At 48.3% G+C, this 17669-nt stretch overlaps 5 protein-coding genes and 1 pseudogene across 7 annotated transcripts; 2 read left to right on the top strand and 4 right to left on the bottom strand.

Annotated features, from left to right (window-relative positions):
- Nucleotides 1-2118: 2118 nt before the first annotated feature.
- H257_05193 (hypothetical protein) lies at nt 2119-3873 on the bottom strand (the record flags this gene model as incomplete). The annotated part of the gene is made up of 1 exon (XM_009829982.1): nt 2119-3873. The coding sequence occupies one exon, from the start codon at nt 3871-3873 to the stop codon at nt 2119-2121; it is 1755 nt and encodes a 584-aa protein (XP_009828284.1).
- A 2828-nt stretch (nt 3874-6701) lies between these two features.
- On the bottom strand, nt 6702-6777 carry H257_05192 (annotated as a pseudogene). Its single transcript has one exon. The product of its transcript is annotated as a tRNA-OTHER (tRNA).
- Nucleotides 6778-8987: 2210 nt separating this feature from the next.
- Nucleotides 8988-10226, bottom strand: H257_05191 (hypothetical protein; the record flags this gene model as incomplete). The annotated part of the gene is made up of 4 exons (XM_009829981.1): nt 8988-9231; nt 9475-9669; nt 9733-10101; nt 10159-10226. 4 exons carry the CDS (start codon nt 10224-10226, stop codon nt 8988-8990), a joined length of 876 nt encoding a protein of 291 aa, XP_009828283.1.
- A 2156-nt stretch (nt 10227-12382) lies between these two features.
- H257_05190 (hypothetical protein) lies at nt 12383-12953 on the top strand (the record flags this gene model as incomplete). Its single annotated transcript, XM_009829980.1, has 2 exons — nt 12383-12686; nt 12760-12953. 2 exons carry the CDS (start codon nt 12383-12385, stop codon nt 12951-12953), a joined length of 498 nt encoding a protein of 165 aa, XP_009828282.1.
- Nucleotides 12954-13038: 85 nt separating this feature from the next.
- On the top strand, nt 13039-13652 carry H257_05189 (hypothetical protein; the record flags this gene model as incomplete). Its single annotated transcript, XM_009829979.1, has 2 exons — nt 13039-13257; nt 13407-13652. 2 exons carry the CDS (start codon nt 13039-13041, stop codon nt 13650-13652), a joined length of 465 nt encoding a protein of 154 aa, XP_009828281.1.
- Nucleotides 13653-14481: 829 nt separating this feature from the next.
- On the bottom strand, nt 14482-17175 carry H257_05188. 2 transcript variants are annotated; one of them, XM_009829977.1, is made up of 5 exons: nt 16444-17175; nt 16106-16387; nt 15183-16023; nt 14852-15040; nt 14482-14801 (listed from the first exon to the last, which is right to left on the bottom strand). In XM_009829977.1, the coding sequence occupies exons 1-5, from the start codon at nt 17082-17084 to the stop codon at nt 14577-14579; spliced, it is 2178 nt and encodes a 725-aa protein (XP_009828279.1). In that variant the 5' UTR covers nt 17085-17175; the 3' UTR covers nt 14482-14576. The 2 variants fall into 2 exon arrangements, with proteins under 2 accessions (XP_009828279.1, XP_009828280.1); XM_009829978.1 differs by having other exon boundaries at nt 16106-16375.
- Between the last annotated feature and the right edge of the window lie 494 nt (nt 17176-17669).

Below are 17669 nucleotides of genomic sequence, written 5' to 3'. Positions count from 1 at the left end.
GTTAGGTCACATGTGGTCATGGCTGCAACGTTCCTTTCATCACTGTCAGTACTCGGAGAATATATAGAACATCCCGAAACCCCCGAAAACCCAAACTTCGAATCATGGATAACGTTACAAATTACATATATTCCTTTCATCACTGTCAGTACTCGGAGAATATATAGAACATCCCGAAACCCCGGAAACCCCAAACTTGGAATTATGGATAACGTTACAAATTACTTATATTTCTGAAAAGCAGAATAAATACCAATCCATCCCTCCAAGAAACCCCGTGTTCGGACGCACCAAGAATCCGGTTAAGCTTATTTCGTGGATTCAGACTCTGGAATCCGATTTTATGTGTTCGATTGACAAGAATATAAACCATCGATTTTGATCCTAAGATATCCACATTTTACCGAAATATGCGAATATTTGGCGTCATTGAACACACCTTAACGTAATAACCAATTTATGATCACTTTTTCGGAGTAGTCACCGTAGAGTTTGCATACCTCCGCTCACATGAAGGCTTTCACATTTTGTGAATCTTAACAACCGAACATATAGCTTTCACTTCATACCGGTAATAGAATTATTACATTTCAAGATGTACTGTACTTATAATACAAAAATTCGACTTTCCAAGCAAATTTACTCTATTTTTGAAGACCAATTTATGAGCACTGTTTTAACCTTGAAATGCGCATGCCTCTGTGCATACGGCTAGGGTATTCATTATGATCAGGTTAAGTATAATTTTACAAGGTTATGGATTTATTGTAGTCTCGGTTGCTGAGTGCCAGTAACTGCGCATCGGGCTGATCGGTTTACTTTGGCCCATGTCGTGTGACTTTTAAAGTGGCTGCCTCAAATATAGCATCCAAGTTGACCAACTACAGTTAACGTAAATGACCATTTTATGATCACTCCCTGTGAGCCAATCACATCGCTTTACTAGAAAGCCTCCAACAGATTCTACAGCTTGACAAAGCTTGTGAACTCGATACGTTACACACGATAACCATGCAGAATCATCAGGTTCTCATGGATAGTATGCATGCTTAACAGGGAACTCACAGGTGTCGAAGACGACACAGACCTACCGTATTCCCCATCTACCTGTACCCAAGCATGTTCCTTACCCAATGCTTTCACGCCCTAACGCCATGACGTATCATAGAGGTCGCTATAATATATTCATCGAGTTATTTACTTGTAAAGTAGGTTATATTTAGGCTTTTGGCTACTTTGAGGACTCATCACTCATGCTACAATGTTGAAATCGACGCATTTTTAGCTGTTTCCTTTCTTAGATAGCGAAGAAAGTTGATCATATACGTATAAATCATGACCAACTTCAAGTCATATTTGAGGTTATGTTTTATTATTATATTAATTGGTTCTTAAAAATTCTTACAATTCAATGTCAAAACCATTAAAGTCACCGAACAGTTTTGAGCTGGAGTCACTACTCCATGCGTTCCAGGTTGTTGCGGTTATCGAAAGGCCAATCGAAAGTCCTCAGCCCCTAGTGTGTATATCAGATATGATAAGACCTAGTGCGATCGAGCTGCGTGATATGCTGCCAATTCATTTGAGTTTCGCTGTTTTGGTCATTTTCCCGCACCCTCCAGGCAACGTTTTGTGTGTTATAGTAGCTATGACTCAGAAACAGCAGCAACCTATTTTAGTTCACTGGAAGAGTGACCACGATAGACTCTACCGGGGGCGACACGGTGGTCGTAGCAATCGGAGTTAGTTGTATTATCAGTTCTGCTTCGATTTGATTGTCCTGGAGGGATGCCAGCACCATGGCCAGCTGTCGTTGGTGCGGTCGAATCGACTGGAATTGTCTCGTAGTTGCTGCAAAATGGACAAAATCTACATGTGCGAAGGCACGCTTCACGACAACTTGGGTTTATGTGCAGACTTTCAAATTTATACTGGCCCAATCGCGGGGTTTCATCCAGACCATCATGCGTGTAAAGTAGATGCATTTAATCTACCCCTGATGTTGTAGCTGTATGCATGACAAAATGAGTTGCACGCATTTTTAATTAAACGCAATCGTCTATTATGCACAGGTGGACTCTACTTATCCGTGATCGTAGCAATCACGTCTAGATGAGTTTACTGTTTTCCGCACCAGGTCCCTTGAAAGTCCGTGAACGCGGTACATTCAGCTTGACCGAACTCCGGTAAACATAAATTGATCAGACGAGAATAGCAACCAGTGCAGTCATTGCACACGGATGGTGGGGAAGGCGTCACAGGCGAAGTAGGGAACGGATGGCTGGTAGTGGTGGCAGGGGTCGACGGATCTGACGTGCTGGGCTTCGACGGCGATGGGGACGACGTCATAGGAAAAGAAGGGAACGGACGGCGGGTACTGGTGGCGGGGGTCGACGGATCTGACGTGCTGGGCTTCGACGGCGATGGGGCAGAGGTGCTGGAGGATGGGGGGTTGATTCCACCTCCAATTGCGCTAGCGACGTTGATGCGTCCAAACCCGTAGTTGTTGTTGGGGTACTTGGAATCCGACACCCCCCCACAGTTCTCGTTTTTTGGAGTCAATGTGGCAGTGTCGACAGTGGTCGTGAACGCTCTGTACACTTGATCGTACTTGGCGCCCTTGTTCGCATTCAAGTAGAGGGCAATGGCACCAGTGACATGAGGAGACGCCATGGATGTGCCCGAGATGGTTTGGTAGGCCGAATTGCCAGTGTGCCATGCCGAACGAACTCGCGTCCCAGGAGCCGACACATCGGGCTTGATTCGACCGTCTGCGGTTGGCCCGCGACTGCTTGAAGGCGACAGCTTGTCGTCGAACCCCAGGTTACCCACTCCAATGACATTCTGGTAATTAGCTGGAGTCCACGTTGTTGAGCATTGAGGACCAGAGTTGCCGTTGCAAAACACGGGGATGATGTCAGCAGCGCGCCACGCGTTCACGGCGGCTTGGTACCAGTTGGAGTTAAACTTGCCACCCCAGCTGTTGTTGATGACGTCAGGCGCCAACTCGCACTTGGGGTTTTTGCCGGTCACATCCGTCGGGCACAACATCCATTGCGCACATCCAATCAGCGCCGCTTCAGAGCAATACGCGGTGGTGGTGCACCCGCGGCAAGCTATCCACGTGGCACCTGGAGCTACGCCGATGCCGTTTTGGCCAACAGCTGAACCTGCGACGTGGGTGCCATGGCCGCTACGGTCGATGGGTGTGGGGGTCTTGTCGGTGGGGTCGAACCAGCCGTAGGTGGATCGCCAGTTGCCCTTCAAGACGTCGTGGGTGTGGATGGCGCCAGTGTCCAGAATTCCCACCACCACACCTTCGCCACGGTTGCCATTAGCCCACACCGCAGGGGCACTGATGAGGTTGACACCCCATTCGTTTGCGGCGCGCGTGGAGGTTGAGTTGTTGTCAGCCCATCCTTGAGGAATCCCCACATCAGTGTCGTCGTCGTCGAAGCTGACGGGACTGAGTTGCGCCGTGACAGGTTGTCGAATGTGAGCCACGTTGTCCAACTTGGCGAGTTCGTCCAACACGAGGCGGTTGGCGCCGTACACGTGCATGTTGCCGTTGATGTAGAAGCTCTCTACGCGGGTCGTGAAGGATTTGGGCTGCAACGACAGCAGTTCCACCGCCGCGCGCTGGGACGTCTTCATGTTGCTCTCCAAGAGGGAGCGCACATGGGCGATGCTGGAGCCGCGATCCTTAAAGCTAGACCGCTTAAGACGGGCGGTTTCCAGGGCGCGCTGGTTGCCTCCTTTGAATTCAATCACAACGTCCACGTGCTCATTGGATTCCAAGTGGCGGTGGACACTGGGGGCGATTTTGGCCGTGGCGAGAGCGGCAAATGCCGCGATAAAAGTAAGCTTCACCATGATGCAGTTGTTTGCAAATTGAAGTGTGTCAAGGTTGTCGTGAACCGATAAGGAAACAAAATAGATACGCATTGTTAGACAGACAGTCTGTTATTTTGAATACGAGTGACATTTCCCAGCATGTGATCATCTGATTTCGGGTTTGGATGATTTACTCCATGTATCCAAAGTCTGAACCCTCCGCCTCCTGTTCCGTACTTGCTTTGAGTAGGCCTTGAGTATACGTATAGGTCGAGCTCAATGTGTGAGCAAAAGGTTCGGCGATTAGAACAACATCACCCACTGGTATCAGGGCTAGGGGGCCAAGTGACTCGTGATGTCTGAGTTGGGTTGGACGCATGGTCATTCCGTAAGTAGAAACTCTGAAATCGAGGGTACCTATATGACCACTATCGGGCACTGTACCTTGGAATACTCCAGCGCATTTGTGTGTTGAACCCGTCGACATCCTAATCAGACTACTAGTACTGTAGAGTGAACGAGGTGAATTTAAGCCACACCGAAGTTCGTCTCAATATTGCTGTACTGTATAGATACAATCAGAATCCTGCACTACTATTTCAAACTAGTTGGTTTGATTTATCAAAAAAACGAAGATGGCCAATCAGACTTCAACGTTTATATTCTACTTCGATTCAAAGTGTGGCTTAAATTCCTTCGTCCACTGTACTAAAGCTATCTAAAGCACATCTTGCACACGATATTGACAATATCATCAGCCTTCGATGGGGGACCAATTTTCAAAATACTGGTATGTACATATCTATGGAGTATGTATATGCGGCGATGGCATACAAAGCCGGAGTCTGTTAGGACTTATTGTCACTGTCAATAAATCTGGATCCCGTTCAGCCAAGACTGAGAACCGTTCAATCTAATAAACTCTAGTTAGATGAGGCATAGGTTTTGATACTTTGACCACCTCAACTTACTAGGGGTTAATCGTATCTCAGTGGTTATAGCGATACCTAACCACTGGTGATGCTTTTTACCCTGGGGATTTAGAAGCATGTGCACGCGCGGGGGTAGGACGAAGCCCTGGGGTTACAGGGTATTACGGGAAGAAAATTTGTTGAGATAATTCTACTTTGTAGGCAAAACTGGCTCTATTGTGCGTCTTTGTAGGCAAAGCAGAGCCAGTTCGTACTGTTGCACAGCCTGCGCTATCTGATTCGTGGCCAGAACAGTGTGTATGTGCCAAGCAGCTTCCTCTGCGAGTGGATATGTGATCTGATTGTTTTGTAAAGTACTGTAGACGCACGCTCCTTACTACGTCGAAGTAGTAATTTCAACGGAAGCACGAACTACAGTATAGTAAGCTAACGTTAGGCATTCTACCAGAAGCTACCGGTAGATAAGCTAGTTAATTTTGCTTTGGCCAAATCATGATGATGAGGCATGCGTTGAAATGGTAGTGGAAAATCAGTCGTGTCGACGGGTTAGCCCTTCTTTTGGCTAACCCATTGACGCAATTGACATGCATTCCTTGAATTGGTAGTACAGTAGATATTCGATAAATGTTTGCCTCGCAAACAAGTCAACATGCAAATGCCTCACCATTGCATTCACAAATCCAATTACATGTGACTGTGAATAGCCGTGCACACTCTCCTGTGGGAGGTGTCGACACAAATGCCAATATCAATCGTTGGGACAACTACGCGTAGCTAGCTAGCTCTTCGTGGGGTGGGGCTGGTACCCACGGCTTTATTACTGTACTACTGATAGAACTAGTATTGGTTGATGCGTGTGTGATGTAAATTGTTGTCACAGCTGGTGAATTACTGCATGAGTGATCGATTCCCTTGTTGGTGTACCTAAGGTCCTTAAGCGATGAGTCAACTTAGTTCATACTAGTGCCCCCCTAAATTTCATTGTCCCATATCCAACTGAGCTACCAGCACTACTAGTAGTACTGTAGATTGCACTAGTGTGGGGTGCGCTGGTTTCACTCCTTAAGTGAAGCTGCTAATTGTTGCGAGGGTGCGGTGGGAAATCTCACATTAACTACACTACGAAATACAGGGGGCAGCTGGAAACAACAAGGAAGGACATTTATGACGCCACTCGACTAATAACGGACGCAAAAGGAGGTGACCAAGTTTGTGGGTGCTGATACTTGGAACTTTATGCATCCAAACATTCGAACAATTGTACAAGACAGACACACAACCACAAGGTTAACGTTAAATTGGCATAGGTACACTACCCCCGCCTTCACTCAAATATCGCAAATGCTGTAATGATGCTTGGTTGCCACATCTGATAAAATATGATACGACTACGTACTGTAGTACTACCGGCAGTACTACTGTAGTACTTCGACGTACCATATGCGATAATAGCACTAATATAAACTTGCCTACAACTACGCACAATAGAGCCAGTTCTGCCTACAAAGTAGAATTATCTCAAATTTGCTTGTACGGTTCTCAGTCTCGGCTGAACGATATCCAGATTTTCTGAACGTTTTCCTGGATACTATTAATACTACGTAGTATTCGTAGGGTAAGTATTATTAATACTGACAGCGTGAAGAAATACTGTACAAAACGTATGTTTATTCGTAATAGACAGGTTAATTGACAGTTTGTTTACTGTTAAGACATTCCTCCGCGAGGGCCGATACTAGAACCACATGTTGTGGAACCGCTTCGCCAATTGTAACCCGCTTGCTCGGCCACGGGCGGTGTGTAAACTTCGGTTTTTACCTCGCTCAACGCTTCATACCTCGTGCTTCGACCGAGCTTCTTCAAAGTTCTGCGTACACAGCCCTTGTTATCCGTATTCCCCAGAAGAGGGACGGATAAATCCTTGCGGAAACAATCCGGGGAAGCCGGGGATCGAACCCACGCACGACCTTTGAGTTAAGAAACCGATGCTCTACCACTGAGCTATTTTCCCTCCCCTCGTAATAGAGAGGTTTCGGAACTCAACTTTACATTACTGTACACTCATCATCATTCAGGATTCCCGGTTTTTGCAGCTTGTATAAAAAAATATCCTGATCAACATTTATACTTACGCATCGTGAACAGGAGAGTGAAAAATCGGACTTGTGGCTGGAGCAACGGTTGATTGAAGGCACTGATAGTGATGTAGACCTTATTACAGTACCGGCGCAACAAAAGCGCCTTGTATGATTCATCGTGCCATAAATGCATGGGCGCATATTACGCCGGATGAATGTGTTTGCTTTTGGAAGGAGTACGGACAATACCTAATTTTCTGGAAAAAAGTCGACGAGCCCCCGACTCAAGCCCAGGGCTCACTCAAGACACACAATGTGCTTTACCACTGCGCTATCGCGTCAAACGCTTATCTTTATCGTCGATGAATCAACCCATTCAATAGAGTGATTTTGTACCAAGAATACACACGAATTTTCCAATACAATTTCCCTGAAAATCCTGTGGGGAATATCTTGTTGGTAATGTGCTTTTGCGGCCAATCATTTTCCGATATCCTGGAAATTTGAAGTACCATGTGTCCCCTTAAATTCCGTCGCGTCGCAGCCTGTATTGTTGTGTTTATTCTAAACTGGAGCGACATGGAGAATGAATCGACTGGGCAGAAGAATGATTTAGCCAATCAGATTGCAGGAAACCATTCAGGACACTTTTGAAGGCGATATTCAGTAGATTTGGCGATTCAGCACGAAAGTCCAAATTTTAGGTAAAAGGCCAATACAAACTATAGCCAATCCTGCGCAAGCAAAGAGTCTATCATTGTGTATCGAAAGGTGGTGGGAAATTTGCTGGCTTAATCTTAGGAAATGCACGCTACTAAACAATGTTAAGGAATTGCCGTATTTAGTTCCTAAATACCGGGTGCATGGCGTCACGAACTACACCCATAACCCATAACTTTTGGGTATATGGTGCACGTCATCTAGAACCTTCCACCTGGCAATATATATATATATTCCTAAATACTGGCAATATATATATATATATATATTGCCAGTATTTAGGAAAATATTTCAAAATATATATATCGAGAAAGTTCCACTCCTTTCCAAGGAAAGCTGGACATTTCTGTTTCACCAAAAACCCCAGCAGTTTGTGTTAATTTCGTGAGAGAGATTTTTTATTGACGTTTTGATTTATTCTTCAATTTTCCAAGGTGCCAAAAAGAGTCTGGGTTCGAAGGCGATGTGCTGGACATGGCGGGTGCTTTTAGCTTCCCTTTGCCTAGGCTGGCGGCTGTCCTCGTTGAGACTACGCCGCTAAGGATGGCAAAGAGAGCAAGGCGGGGCACAGGTTGATGACGGTTAAGGGCCATGAGACATACTGAAGTCCAGCCTTCCGTGTACGAGCTACCCCTAAGAAATGGTATCATGGTTGTCGATGCTTGTGGGACGCTGCAGTCAATGGTAAGACACTGATTAGTGCGAATTCTTTTCTCGCATTTCGTACAGTATAATTTCTTTATCTTCTAACACCAACCTGGCAAACCGTATGTGGCTCAAATCATCGCCAAGCGTGGCGGCATCGCCAACGATGGCGGCTCCGATATCATCGCCACACGTAGCGGCAACGCCAAACGTGGCGGAAAGCCAAGGTGACCAGGCAAATGAGTGAGTTCATTGCTCATCACGCCTAGGTCGGTAGAAGGGTGGACGGGTGTGATCTTGTGAATGGTCTTGGATCGCAAATCGATCCAGGGTTTATGTTTCTCCAACCTTCGCATGCCAAGGATTAAATCCCAGCGGTCATTTAGGTCGATGACGTAGAATTGCTTGATCGAGACAAAATCTCCCACCGACGTGGGAAGGTCGATAAGGACCTTCGGTGAGGTGACAACCTTGCCATCAGCCACCTTTACACGCACGACAGAGTGCGGTGATGTGCGCGCGGTGGCGCCATCGTTGATGGAACGATTCAGCTGAGTCCATGCGCATTGGGCATAATTTTACGACGCACCGCTGTCGATGAGGACGCGTAACAAACGGTCGTACCCAGAGATACGAGAAGGGAAGTACAACATACGGGAAGGTTGTCTTCCGATTCGACACAGAATTACTATGTCCGAGGCAGGGCTTGCTGATCCTCTTATGCCACCACAATCAAACGGCAATCCCTCTTTAGCCTCAGTAGGACGCCTCGCACCTACTAAGGAAACTCGCCACCGCCGCGTGCGCGATCGACAACGGGATGCGCTAAGTGTGTAGGACATGAGGCAGTACCACGAGCGGATGTCGGCGCACGGCGTGGTTGCCGACTCTCGCGGGAGAAGTGTCCCGGTCGGTTGCAGTTGAAGCAACGACGGTTGGTGGTGAGTGAGGTCATAGCAGAGATCTCCATGTCATGTGGGTCGCGGGTCTTGGTCGTGGTGCGCGATTGGAGAACCGAAAATCTTCGGCCAGCGCGGTGCTGACGGCATCTTCGAATGTCGAAGGATATGTCCGAAAAAGCTGCATGCGCGCAGCTTTTTCGGACATATCCTTAGTCGTTGAGGCCATTCATAAAAATTGTCGCCTTAATCTTTTCGGAGAGCGAAGACTTCTGGGTGACACAGTACGCAAGAAAGCGCAGATCGTGGTCGTACTAACGAATAGAGCGTTTGCCTTGCATGGCAGATAGGTACTCCGCGCGATACCGGAAGTCGCTGTTCAGTGGCAGGAACGCTGCCTTCAATTGTTCGATGAAATCATCGAAAGTGGCAAACGCGAAGCCATCTTCGCAAGTTAGGCCCCAGGCCCAATCAACCACACGACCAGTAAGATGCGACATGGCGAAAGACACGCAGATCTCATAGTTGTCGATGTTCAAAATCCGCGACACGACTAACTTGCTTGATCCAACGAAGCAGTTGGTGGGAGGCAAGTCCTCCATACTTGGGGACTTCGAGCTTTACGGCGCGTTGCTTCGGCTTCGAATCGTCTGCGAGGACATACGGGACATACGGGCAATCGTGTGACGGAGGGTATCCTCCAGAGCACGACCTCGAGCGTTGAGGTCGGCAACTTCTTGTAGCGTGGCATCGCGCTCGGAAGCAAGCGATTGCGCTTCCGCCGCAATGTCTTTCCGAGCATTCTCGCCATGGCGAGAAAAGCTGTTAACCACGTGGAGCTGCGCAGGAGGCGCCACTGCGTAGATCAGGCTCCAGACTTCTTGTTCCCCGAGAACGGAACACATGTGTCGGATCGTGACAAGGTGGGTCTCGGAAAATTGGGCAGAGGACATTGCGCGGCGGAGGGGAAGGTCGTTGGACGAACTGGAGTGCCTACCAGGTGTAATGAGGTGCACAGAGGAAGGTGTGTAGAACAAGGTATATTGTTACCTTAGAGTACTAGCTATCTCTGAGCTGGTTTCCTTGGCGCGCGGCTGCGCGCCAGTCATGCAATTCATGTCAAATGAATGGTGCTGCTGTGGCGGTCGCAGAGCCAGTGATTTAAGACACTTGGATTGCCAAGTGTCTTCTCTGGTCAGGATTGGTACTGACCAATGGGATGCCGTGCCGGATGTTATCCGGACCGGTTACACTCGCCAAATAACGCATCCAACCCACACCTATCCAACCTGCCAACCCAACTTCTGTGACCTCAACTTCTACTATCGTAGTATGGCACAACAATAGCTATCCCTCCAACCACCCCCGCACAGCTCCACTGTCGAGATCAGGAGTAGACATAGTAATGAACCCCAGTCACGGTTTTTGGATCCCCAGCAGCAGTCACAATTACCGTTCCCCGGCAAAGACCACTATCGTTATTCTGGAAGCGTGGGTGGTGGGTTGGTGGTGGTACTGACTGGTAGTCTAAGAGCACCCCACCCCTACGCTCCAGAATAATACCCAAAAACCCTGCTACCCCAGTGACTACGATTGCTGCACACGCGACCACCACATAATGCCATTGTACATACATGGAGTACTTCATCACCACTTGCCATGTCGCATCGACTCTGTGTTCTCCTATAACTTGACCACCCACGGCCACCAAGTTTTCACACTACTTTGTACGCTAGAAGGGTACTTGATGGCGTGGTGGTGACATGCGCAGTGCTGGTAGTCACAAGCGCTGCGCATGTCAGCACCACGCCATCAAATCCACTTCTAAGTACAGTAACAAGATCCGTCGGCTAGACTACCGCGTTGCAGCACATGTGCGGGCTTGGGCGATAGAGAGCTTATAAATAACGTTACTAGTACCGCGTAATTTCATTTCATTTCACTCCTACGGTAAGTACTAGTAATGTGAAAACGGATTACGAAATGTGGATTGTACCATTTGATGTGGGGATCCCATCGGTGTGCAAGGAAGCGTTGGGGGATGACTATGCTAAGAGGAACAACCAATTCACTAATTTTCGATGCTACGTGTTTATTTGTAGTCGCTACAGCTAGATCAACCGCCTTGTCTTAGTACAGTAGTGTTATACAGCGTGGTCACGACCGCGGCGTGCATTTTGAAAGGCACGACGTCTTTATGAAGAAGGTGCTTACTAGTAATGGAAAGGCGTTGGACAAGCTGGAGTGCGAACTTCCACCAATCCTATGGGCAGTGGTTGGTACAGAGAAGTACATACATGCACAAGGGATGCTAAGTGGGTTTTCCAACCATGTTAATAATCCTGTATACCTAGTAAGTTCTGATATCACCACCAACTCGTTTATCGCAAAATGATACCCATCGAATCATGTGTGCCTTGTGGGCATTGTCAACTACTCCGAGTACTGCACTATGTCAGCCTCAGTGTATTTATGTCCAATCACCCCCATAACGTTCATTGATTAGATAAAATAATTAAGGTAGTGCAACTTGCATTGTTTTTTTGAGAATCCCAAAAAGTGTACTTCCCACGCTGCATCCAAACGCATCCAAAAATCATTGAGACGAGTGCGAGCTAAAAAAAAAACCTGGTAACCCACGTAACCCCGATGCTCCCGAATGTGATAGTCATACCTTAAATGCACTTTAGCCGTTGTTTTTTAATCCCCCCCCGAGAAACCACTCGACCCCGATGTCCCACATGTATAATTGCATCTGGATGCAGTTGGATGCGCTTGGATGCAATAAGTGGATGCAGTTTATCCCGTTTGTCCCAATATCATCTGTCCTGAACTCACTATTGCCCTGTTTTGTCCCAGTGGATGCAGCCACGTGTACTGTAACTCCTACAGTAACAGGCCTCTGGAACAATTATACAGTTTTTGCTCAAATAGTGCAATATATTGGAATCACATCGAGATACATCGCATTTTGTGCCTCAACTGACGATATATATACGATAAAATTATTCACAGACTCTTTGGCTGAAAGATTGACAACTACAACAGTGATAAAAAACTCGTAATTCACTCATCTACTTGTCAAATATGAAGTTACTGATAAACTATGAAAATATAGAGGTATATTCCATCGCCCTTGCACTCAATTTCTCGTTGGCTGGAAATGATGCGCGCCATTCACAACGATAGCTCAACCAGTTATCTTCAAGAATTCCTTCTAACCACTCGTTTACTCATAACTCATAATTCATCACTCTTTCATCGCCTGTGTACCATGCGCATCAACGTGTCGTCGATGTTCGAGCTAATCCAGGACCAGACTGCCTCGGGCAACCTCTACCTCCAGCAAAGCCTGAACGAATACGGCGATGCCGTCCTGGAAGAGGACGAGATCCACGAAACCAACAACCCCATCATGGACAAGACCCTTCTTGACACTGGCGCTGAAGGATTCCGTGTGTTAACAAATTTTACACCGGAGAAATTCGAGGACATCTGGGGGAATGCTGAATCTGCTATGACATCACGTTGGAATGACGGTCGCGGTCGGAAGTCCGCAACAAGTGCCAAAGACGCCCGTTCTTTGTTACTTTAACGGTAATGAAACACTACCATACCTGGGAAAAACACGCTGTGGACTTCGCCCTGAAGGCACCAACGCTGGAGAAACTCATCGTGAATGTGGTCGGCGTGTGCTCGAAGCTCCTGTACGACTGTTTCGTGTCTCTGCCCCGCATGACGACGCTGCGCTCGAAGGACAAAGTGTTCACTCGCTAGCCCTACGCATTGCATGCGACGGACGTCAAGTTCCAGCCGGCTCATCGTCCCTCCGGCCGCTTCAGTGAACAAAAGCACTAATTCAGTGGAAAACATAAGCTCTACGGCTTTAAGACAGAAGCTTCCCTCTCACCTAAGGGTTTGCTTGTTGACATGAGTCCTCATGAGCCAGGTTCTGCGTCTGACCTCACCATGGTCCGAAGCCGCCTGGACCAACACAATCAAGCACTTGCGAAGGACGACTACGACGACACCATCAACGACAACGGGAAACTGTTTCGAGAGCTTCCTACCTCATGGGCGGTCCTTGTGCATAAGGGCTACATCGGCCTTGCGGTGTCTGCGCATACCATACATCCGAAGAAGAAGCCTGTGGGTGGCACGTTAGACCGACAGGATTAAGGATGTTTCTTCTGACCGTATCGTTGTCAAAAACGTATTCGACTGGGTGAGCTCGCTTTGGAAGGTGACCTACGCGACATTTGTATGGAGTGAGAAACTAACTCTATGATGACATTCAGCGATTCACGTTTGCCCTTACCAACTTCCACGCGACTTTGATGCCCTTGCGCCTCGAGGACAATGACCACTATCGTGCTATCATGGCACGCTACAAGAGCATGGCAGCTGAGAACACCTCAAAGACAGCCGCGAACCAACGAAGGTACCTACAGCGCCGTGCAGAGCGGTTTGCGCCGGAAGCTGCCCGCGCCAGCCGTACTTCGCGGGGCACATTCTTGTCTCCCATGGTGAGTGGCCGCCGCTGAAAATACAGTACATTGATTTTTAATAAAGCATTTGAAGTTTTGTATGCAATACTAACAACAAGTATAAATATACCTGAACTTATTTTATTATGGAAACTGTGTCCTTGCTTCCGATCTACTCAGTTATCGCGTCATTTTGGAAATGACTTGGTTATTACTGAACTGCAGGCTCATTGGGAAATCACTCAATTTTTTCAGAAATACCAGAGCAAGTCGTCAGTAGCTAAAGCATATTGGATATACAAGAGGCTTTCACTGAAACATTCATGCACTTTTGAAATATGTGACGAACTGGTTTGGTGACCTAATTACGATTTCCAACCACAACACAGTGAATAATTCAACAATAACCCCTGAATATCGATGAATACGTACTATTTATAGTATCGAGTCTGCGCAGAATGAATTATTTATTTCTTGAGGCACATCTCAAGAATTACATATTTTTGTCCTTGGCGTCCAGCGAATAAGTTAATTTATTCTTACAGGTAGTAGACCTGGTCCTTTTTGAATATATTATTGTATTCACAAACTGCTGTAAAACAAAGAACTCTTGTCGAGAATATATGTTAGTCCCTTCCTAGGGGGCATCTTCTACAGGCCAAGGTTGGGTTGCGAAATCAACCCCTCCAACGATGCCACTACCTGGTACTCTCGCCCCTCTGAATTATGGACGTTTAAACCAAGACGAAGCGATATCTTAAGCTTGTATACTGTTAGGGCGAATACTTCAGCCAACTTGTAGATCCATGTGGATACATACATATACACTATTCCTGCATGAGAATCTTACTAGTATGTTGGGGCTAGTATGACAGAAAACCATGTCGCCATGTACAGCAGTGCTCGGTATACTGTACACTAGCTACAAGCTAGCAGCCAGCTTAGCTGATTCCACACGACAGACGCATTGGACGATTGATTCTATGGGACTTTATCCAGCTGGGAATAATCCCAAATGTCGGTGCTCATCGTCATGCCATTCCACAGTCGGTTGACAATGCTCGCGTTGTACAGATCGGGGCCGTCCAGATGCTGCAAGATGTGCACGGCCACGTCCTTTTGCAGCGGCGGGTTGGACGGACCAAACAGCGGATACACGACGAGTTTCCGCTTGACATGGGCCTCTGCCGCGCCTTTGAGCTTGTCCTGTCGGGATATTCATCATACACAGTAAGCCCAGTACGAGCGATGAGTACCTGCCGCAGGATCGTGGACCGAAAGTCGCCAAACGATGGTGGCTTTGTGTCGGATATCTCTGTCACATGGGCGTGTGTGTATTGTGGCTGCGACGGCGGTCGGATCGTCGACGAGGTCATGATGATGTTGGCCGTCGCCGCAAACAACTCTTGTCCTGGGGGGTTGGCATGGCCTTGGTTTTTGCAATCCTAGTGTATAGTGTTCCCACAACGCATCACAATCTATCTACTGGCACCCGACGACAAGTCTCTCTCTCTCTCTATATATATATATATACGACAAGCCTCTCTATGCATATCTATATATATATATAGATAGATATACACGTACGATGCATTTGCAATTGTCACCACATGGCACGCCCGCTTGAAAGCACTCGCAGTACTTTTTCCGGCAAAACGACTTTTTGCAGTGACACCCGTGGTGGTGTGTCTGGACCAGAGTGGTGCCAAAGGGGGTGCTGCTGCTGCCGCTTGTATCGTGGCCATGATGCTGATGATGATGCTGGGTATGATGGGAATGACGCGGCTGGCGGTCGTGGTTGGACGGCATGGTCGTCGTGTTGATCTTGGGCTTGAACGCGTTCGGGTTGCGCTCCAATGTGATCGCAATCGCTTCCTTTCTCTGTATGTCAAACTTGGGAATGTTGTGGCAGCCCACGCACTTGCAGTTTTCGTCGCAAACGGAACCCGACGCAAAGCATTCGCAGTACAACTTGAGGCACTGTGACTTTTTGCAGTTGCACGGGTTTCGCTTCTTGGGGGTGACGGCCGCTTGCCCGGGCATCCCACCGCCGCTCCTTGGGATGACGACGTTGGTAGTAGTATTTCTGCTACTAGTACTATGATTGCCGGATCGGCTGCTGCTATTGCTGCTGTCGTTCTGACTCAAGGCGGGCGTTGTCGTCGGCATAGGTGGTGGCGGTGGCGGCAGCGGTGGCGGCAGTTGGACACGCGCTTTTTTCCGCACGCCTTCGTCCGAGATGGACGGGGCGATGAAGCTAGTAGACGACGATGTAGAAAGCAGACTGTGGAGGATTGCCTTGGACTCGTCAAGCTGGCGTTTCGACGAAGGTGGTGCCGCAGTCAAAGAAGTCGGCGGGGTGTCCTCTACCAACCGAAGGGCTTTAAAAGCCTTGGCGTTTTTGTTCACTTTGGCCTTGCCTTTTCGCCTAACGTTACACAGTTATACACACATTCATGGAATCCCAATGAATAACTGATGGGAACCACAGATAACGACGAGGTTATTACATGGAATCGTTGATGGATTTGAGGCTTGTGGCCTGGCCGCCCATCACACTGGGATGGGCGAATTGCAGCGTCACGGACTTGCGCCCGACGACGTCCGACGTCCGATGGTCTCGACCAGGAGCATCGCTCGTCGACGCTTGGATGTTTGGAAACGACGCTAGGGGCTCAAAGTACGCTGATGTCGGCGAGTCGGTGAACTCGAGGCGCTGGGTCACGACCCGAGCTGGGCACTCTGTGTCTGTGTCGGGGGTCCTGTCCTTGCCGTAACAACTACCAGGTTCGCTGCAACAGATGAGCAAGGTATATAGATAGATCAATGGAAAGAGAAAAGGTCGTACAGTTTGGCCAGAGGCGGCTCCGGCGTGAGCGGGGACACTGTCACGGACGGCGACGAGTCCAGGTTGTTGAGATCTGTGATCGCAGGCAACGACTGCGCAAACGTGAGGAAGCTTCGGTTGTCGTCGTCGTTGGAGGCAACGGGCGTGGTCGCGACGACGGGCATCGGGGACAGCATGAACCGGTACTTCTCGCCATGTTCGACCTTCCATCCCGAGAACGGACTCGTGAGCGGACCTGCTTTCTCGGCGGACAAAGGCGGGATTTGAGTCGTGGTGCGTCCCTGCTGTTGTTTAGACTTTTTTAGCATCACAGGTGTCGTCAACGCGTACGACGACTCCGAGTCCTTTCCGACGACGGGGCTCCGAAAGAACTTGGACGGGGAATAAATAACTCGCAACGGCGAGAACAACTTGCCACTATCAGCTCTTGATTGTGGGTGAGCAGGAGATTGTTCGAGTTCGTTGTTGAATATGGTTGATCCGACGGCCGCCTCGGCCGCTATCCTCGCTGGCGATGCAAACATGGCGCGGAAGTCAAGAAAGTCGACGTCTTCTCGTCCCTCGTCACTCCCATGCAAAGTTCCAGCGCTTGTAGGCACCATGTGAACGTTGGGTTCATCGCGCTCGGTTTCCTGAGCCATCCCTTGGATCGACCGCCGCCGCGCGAGTTTCGGAGGCTTTGGACGGAAATTGATCCTTGGGTCGACCTGCAACTCAAGCGGTCGTTTTATATGAGTGTTTGTATACTGCCCGAACTCAGGCGGGAAATGCTGCAATCATATTATTTTACCACAAGCTTGCTGTTTGTATGGGAAGTGGCCATTTTGTTTTAAATGGAAACAAGTTCCGGATAATACCCGAGCCAAAATAGGCCAAACGGCATGTTTATCCGGCATTTCATGAAATTGCGCGGGATTATTGGCGTTTGATTGGCTGAATGGCATCCAATCACGTGCCTTGGCCATCTGGAGTTTATAATGGAAGGCATGCAGGCAATCAAGCGCTCGACGCGTCCGAAGCAAGGCTTCCTCGGGCCGAGTGACACCATTGTAGCCTCACTTCTAGCGCGAGTGATTAGTATCGTTGTATGCTCCGCGTAAGCGGGGTATCTAGAAGTATCTCTACCCATGTGGTCCACAAAATTCACAGTGCTATCATTCAATATCTACGGCATGAGTGTTGCCCGAGTTTCGCTGTCACGGTCCTCACTACGATGCTGGATTGGC

This window comes from Aphanomyces astaci (genome assembly GCF_000520075.1).
Source record: "Aphanomyces astaci strain APO3 unplaced genomic scaffold supercont1.9, whole genome shotgun sequence".
Classification (NCBI taxonomy): Eukaryota; Oomycota; class Saprolegniomycetes; order Saprolegniales; family Verrucalvaceae; genus Aphanomyces; species Aphanomyces astaci.
Note: the sequence above shows the minus strand (reverse complement) of the source record. Positions and strands in the feature narration are given on the sequence as shown.

Excerpts from the sequence above, each read along its gene's own strand:
- H257_05188 (XM_009829977.1), bottom strand. The coding sequence starts at position 17,084 with ATGGCTCAGGAAACCGAGCGCGATGAACCCAACGTTCACATGGTGCCT. Across the intron at positions 16,388-16,443 it reads GAGCCGCCTCTGGCCAAACT|CGAACCTGGTAGTTGTTACG; the intron begins GTACGACCTTTT and ends CATCTGTTGCAG. Across the intron at positions 15,041-15,182 it reads GTGACAATTGCAAATGCATC|GATTGCAAAAACCAAGGCCA; the intron begins GTACGTGTATAT and ends ACTATACACTAG.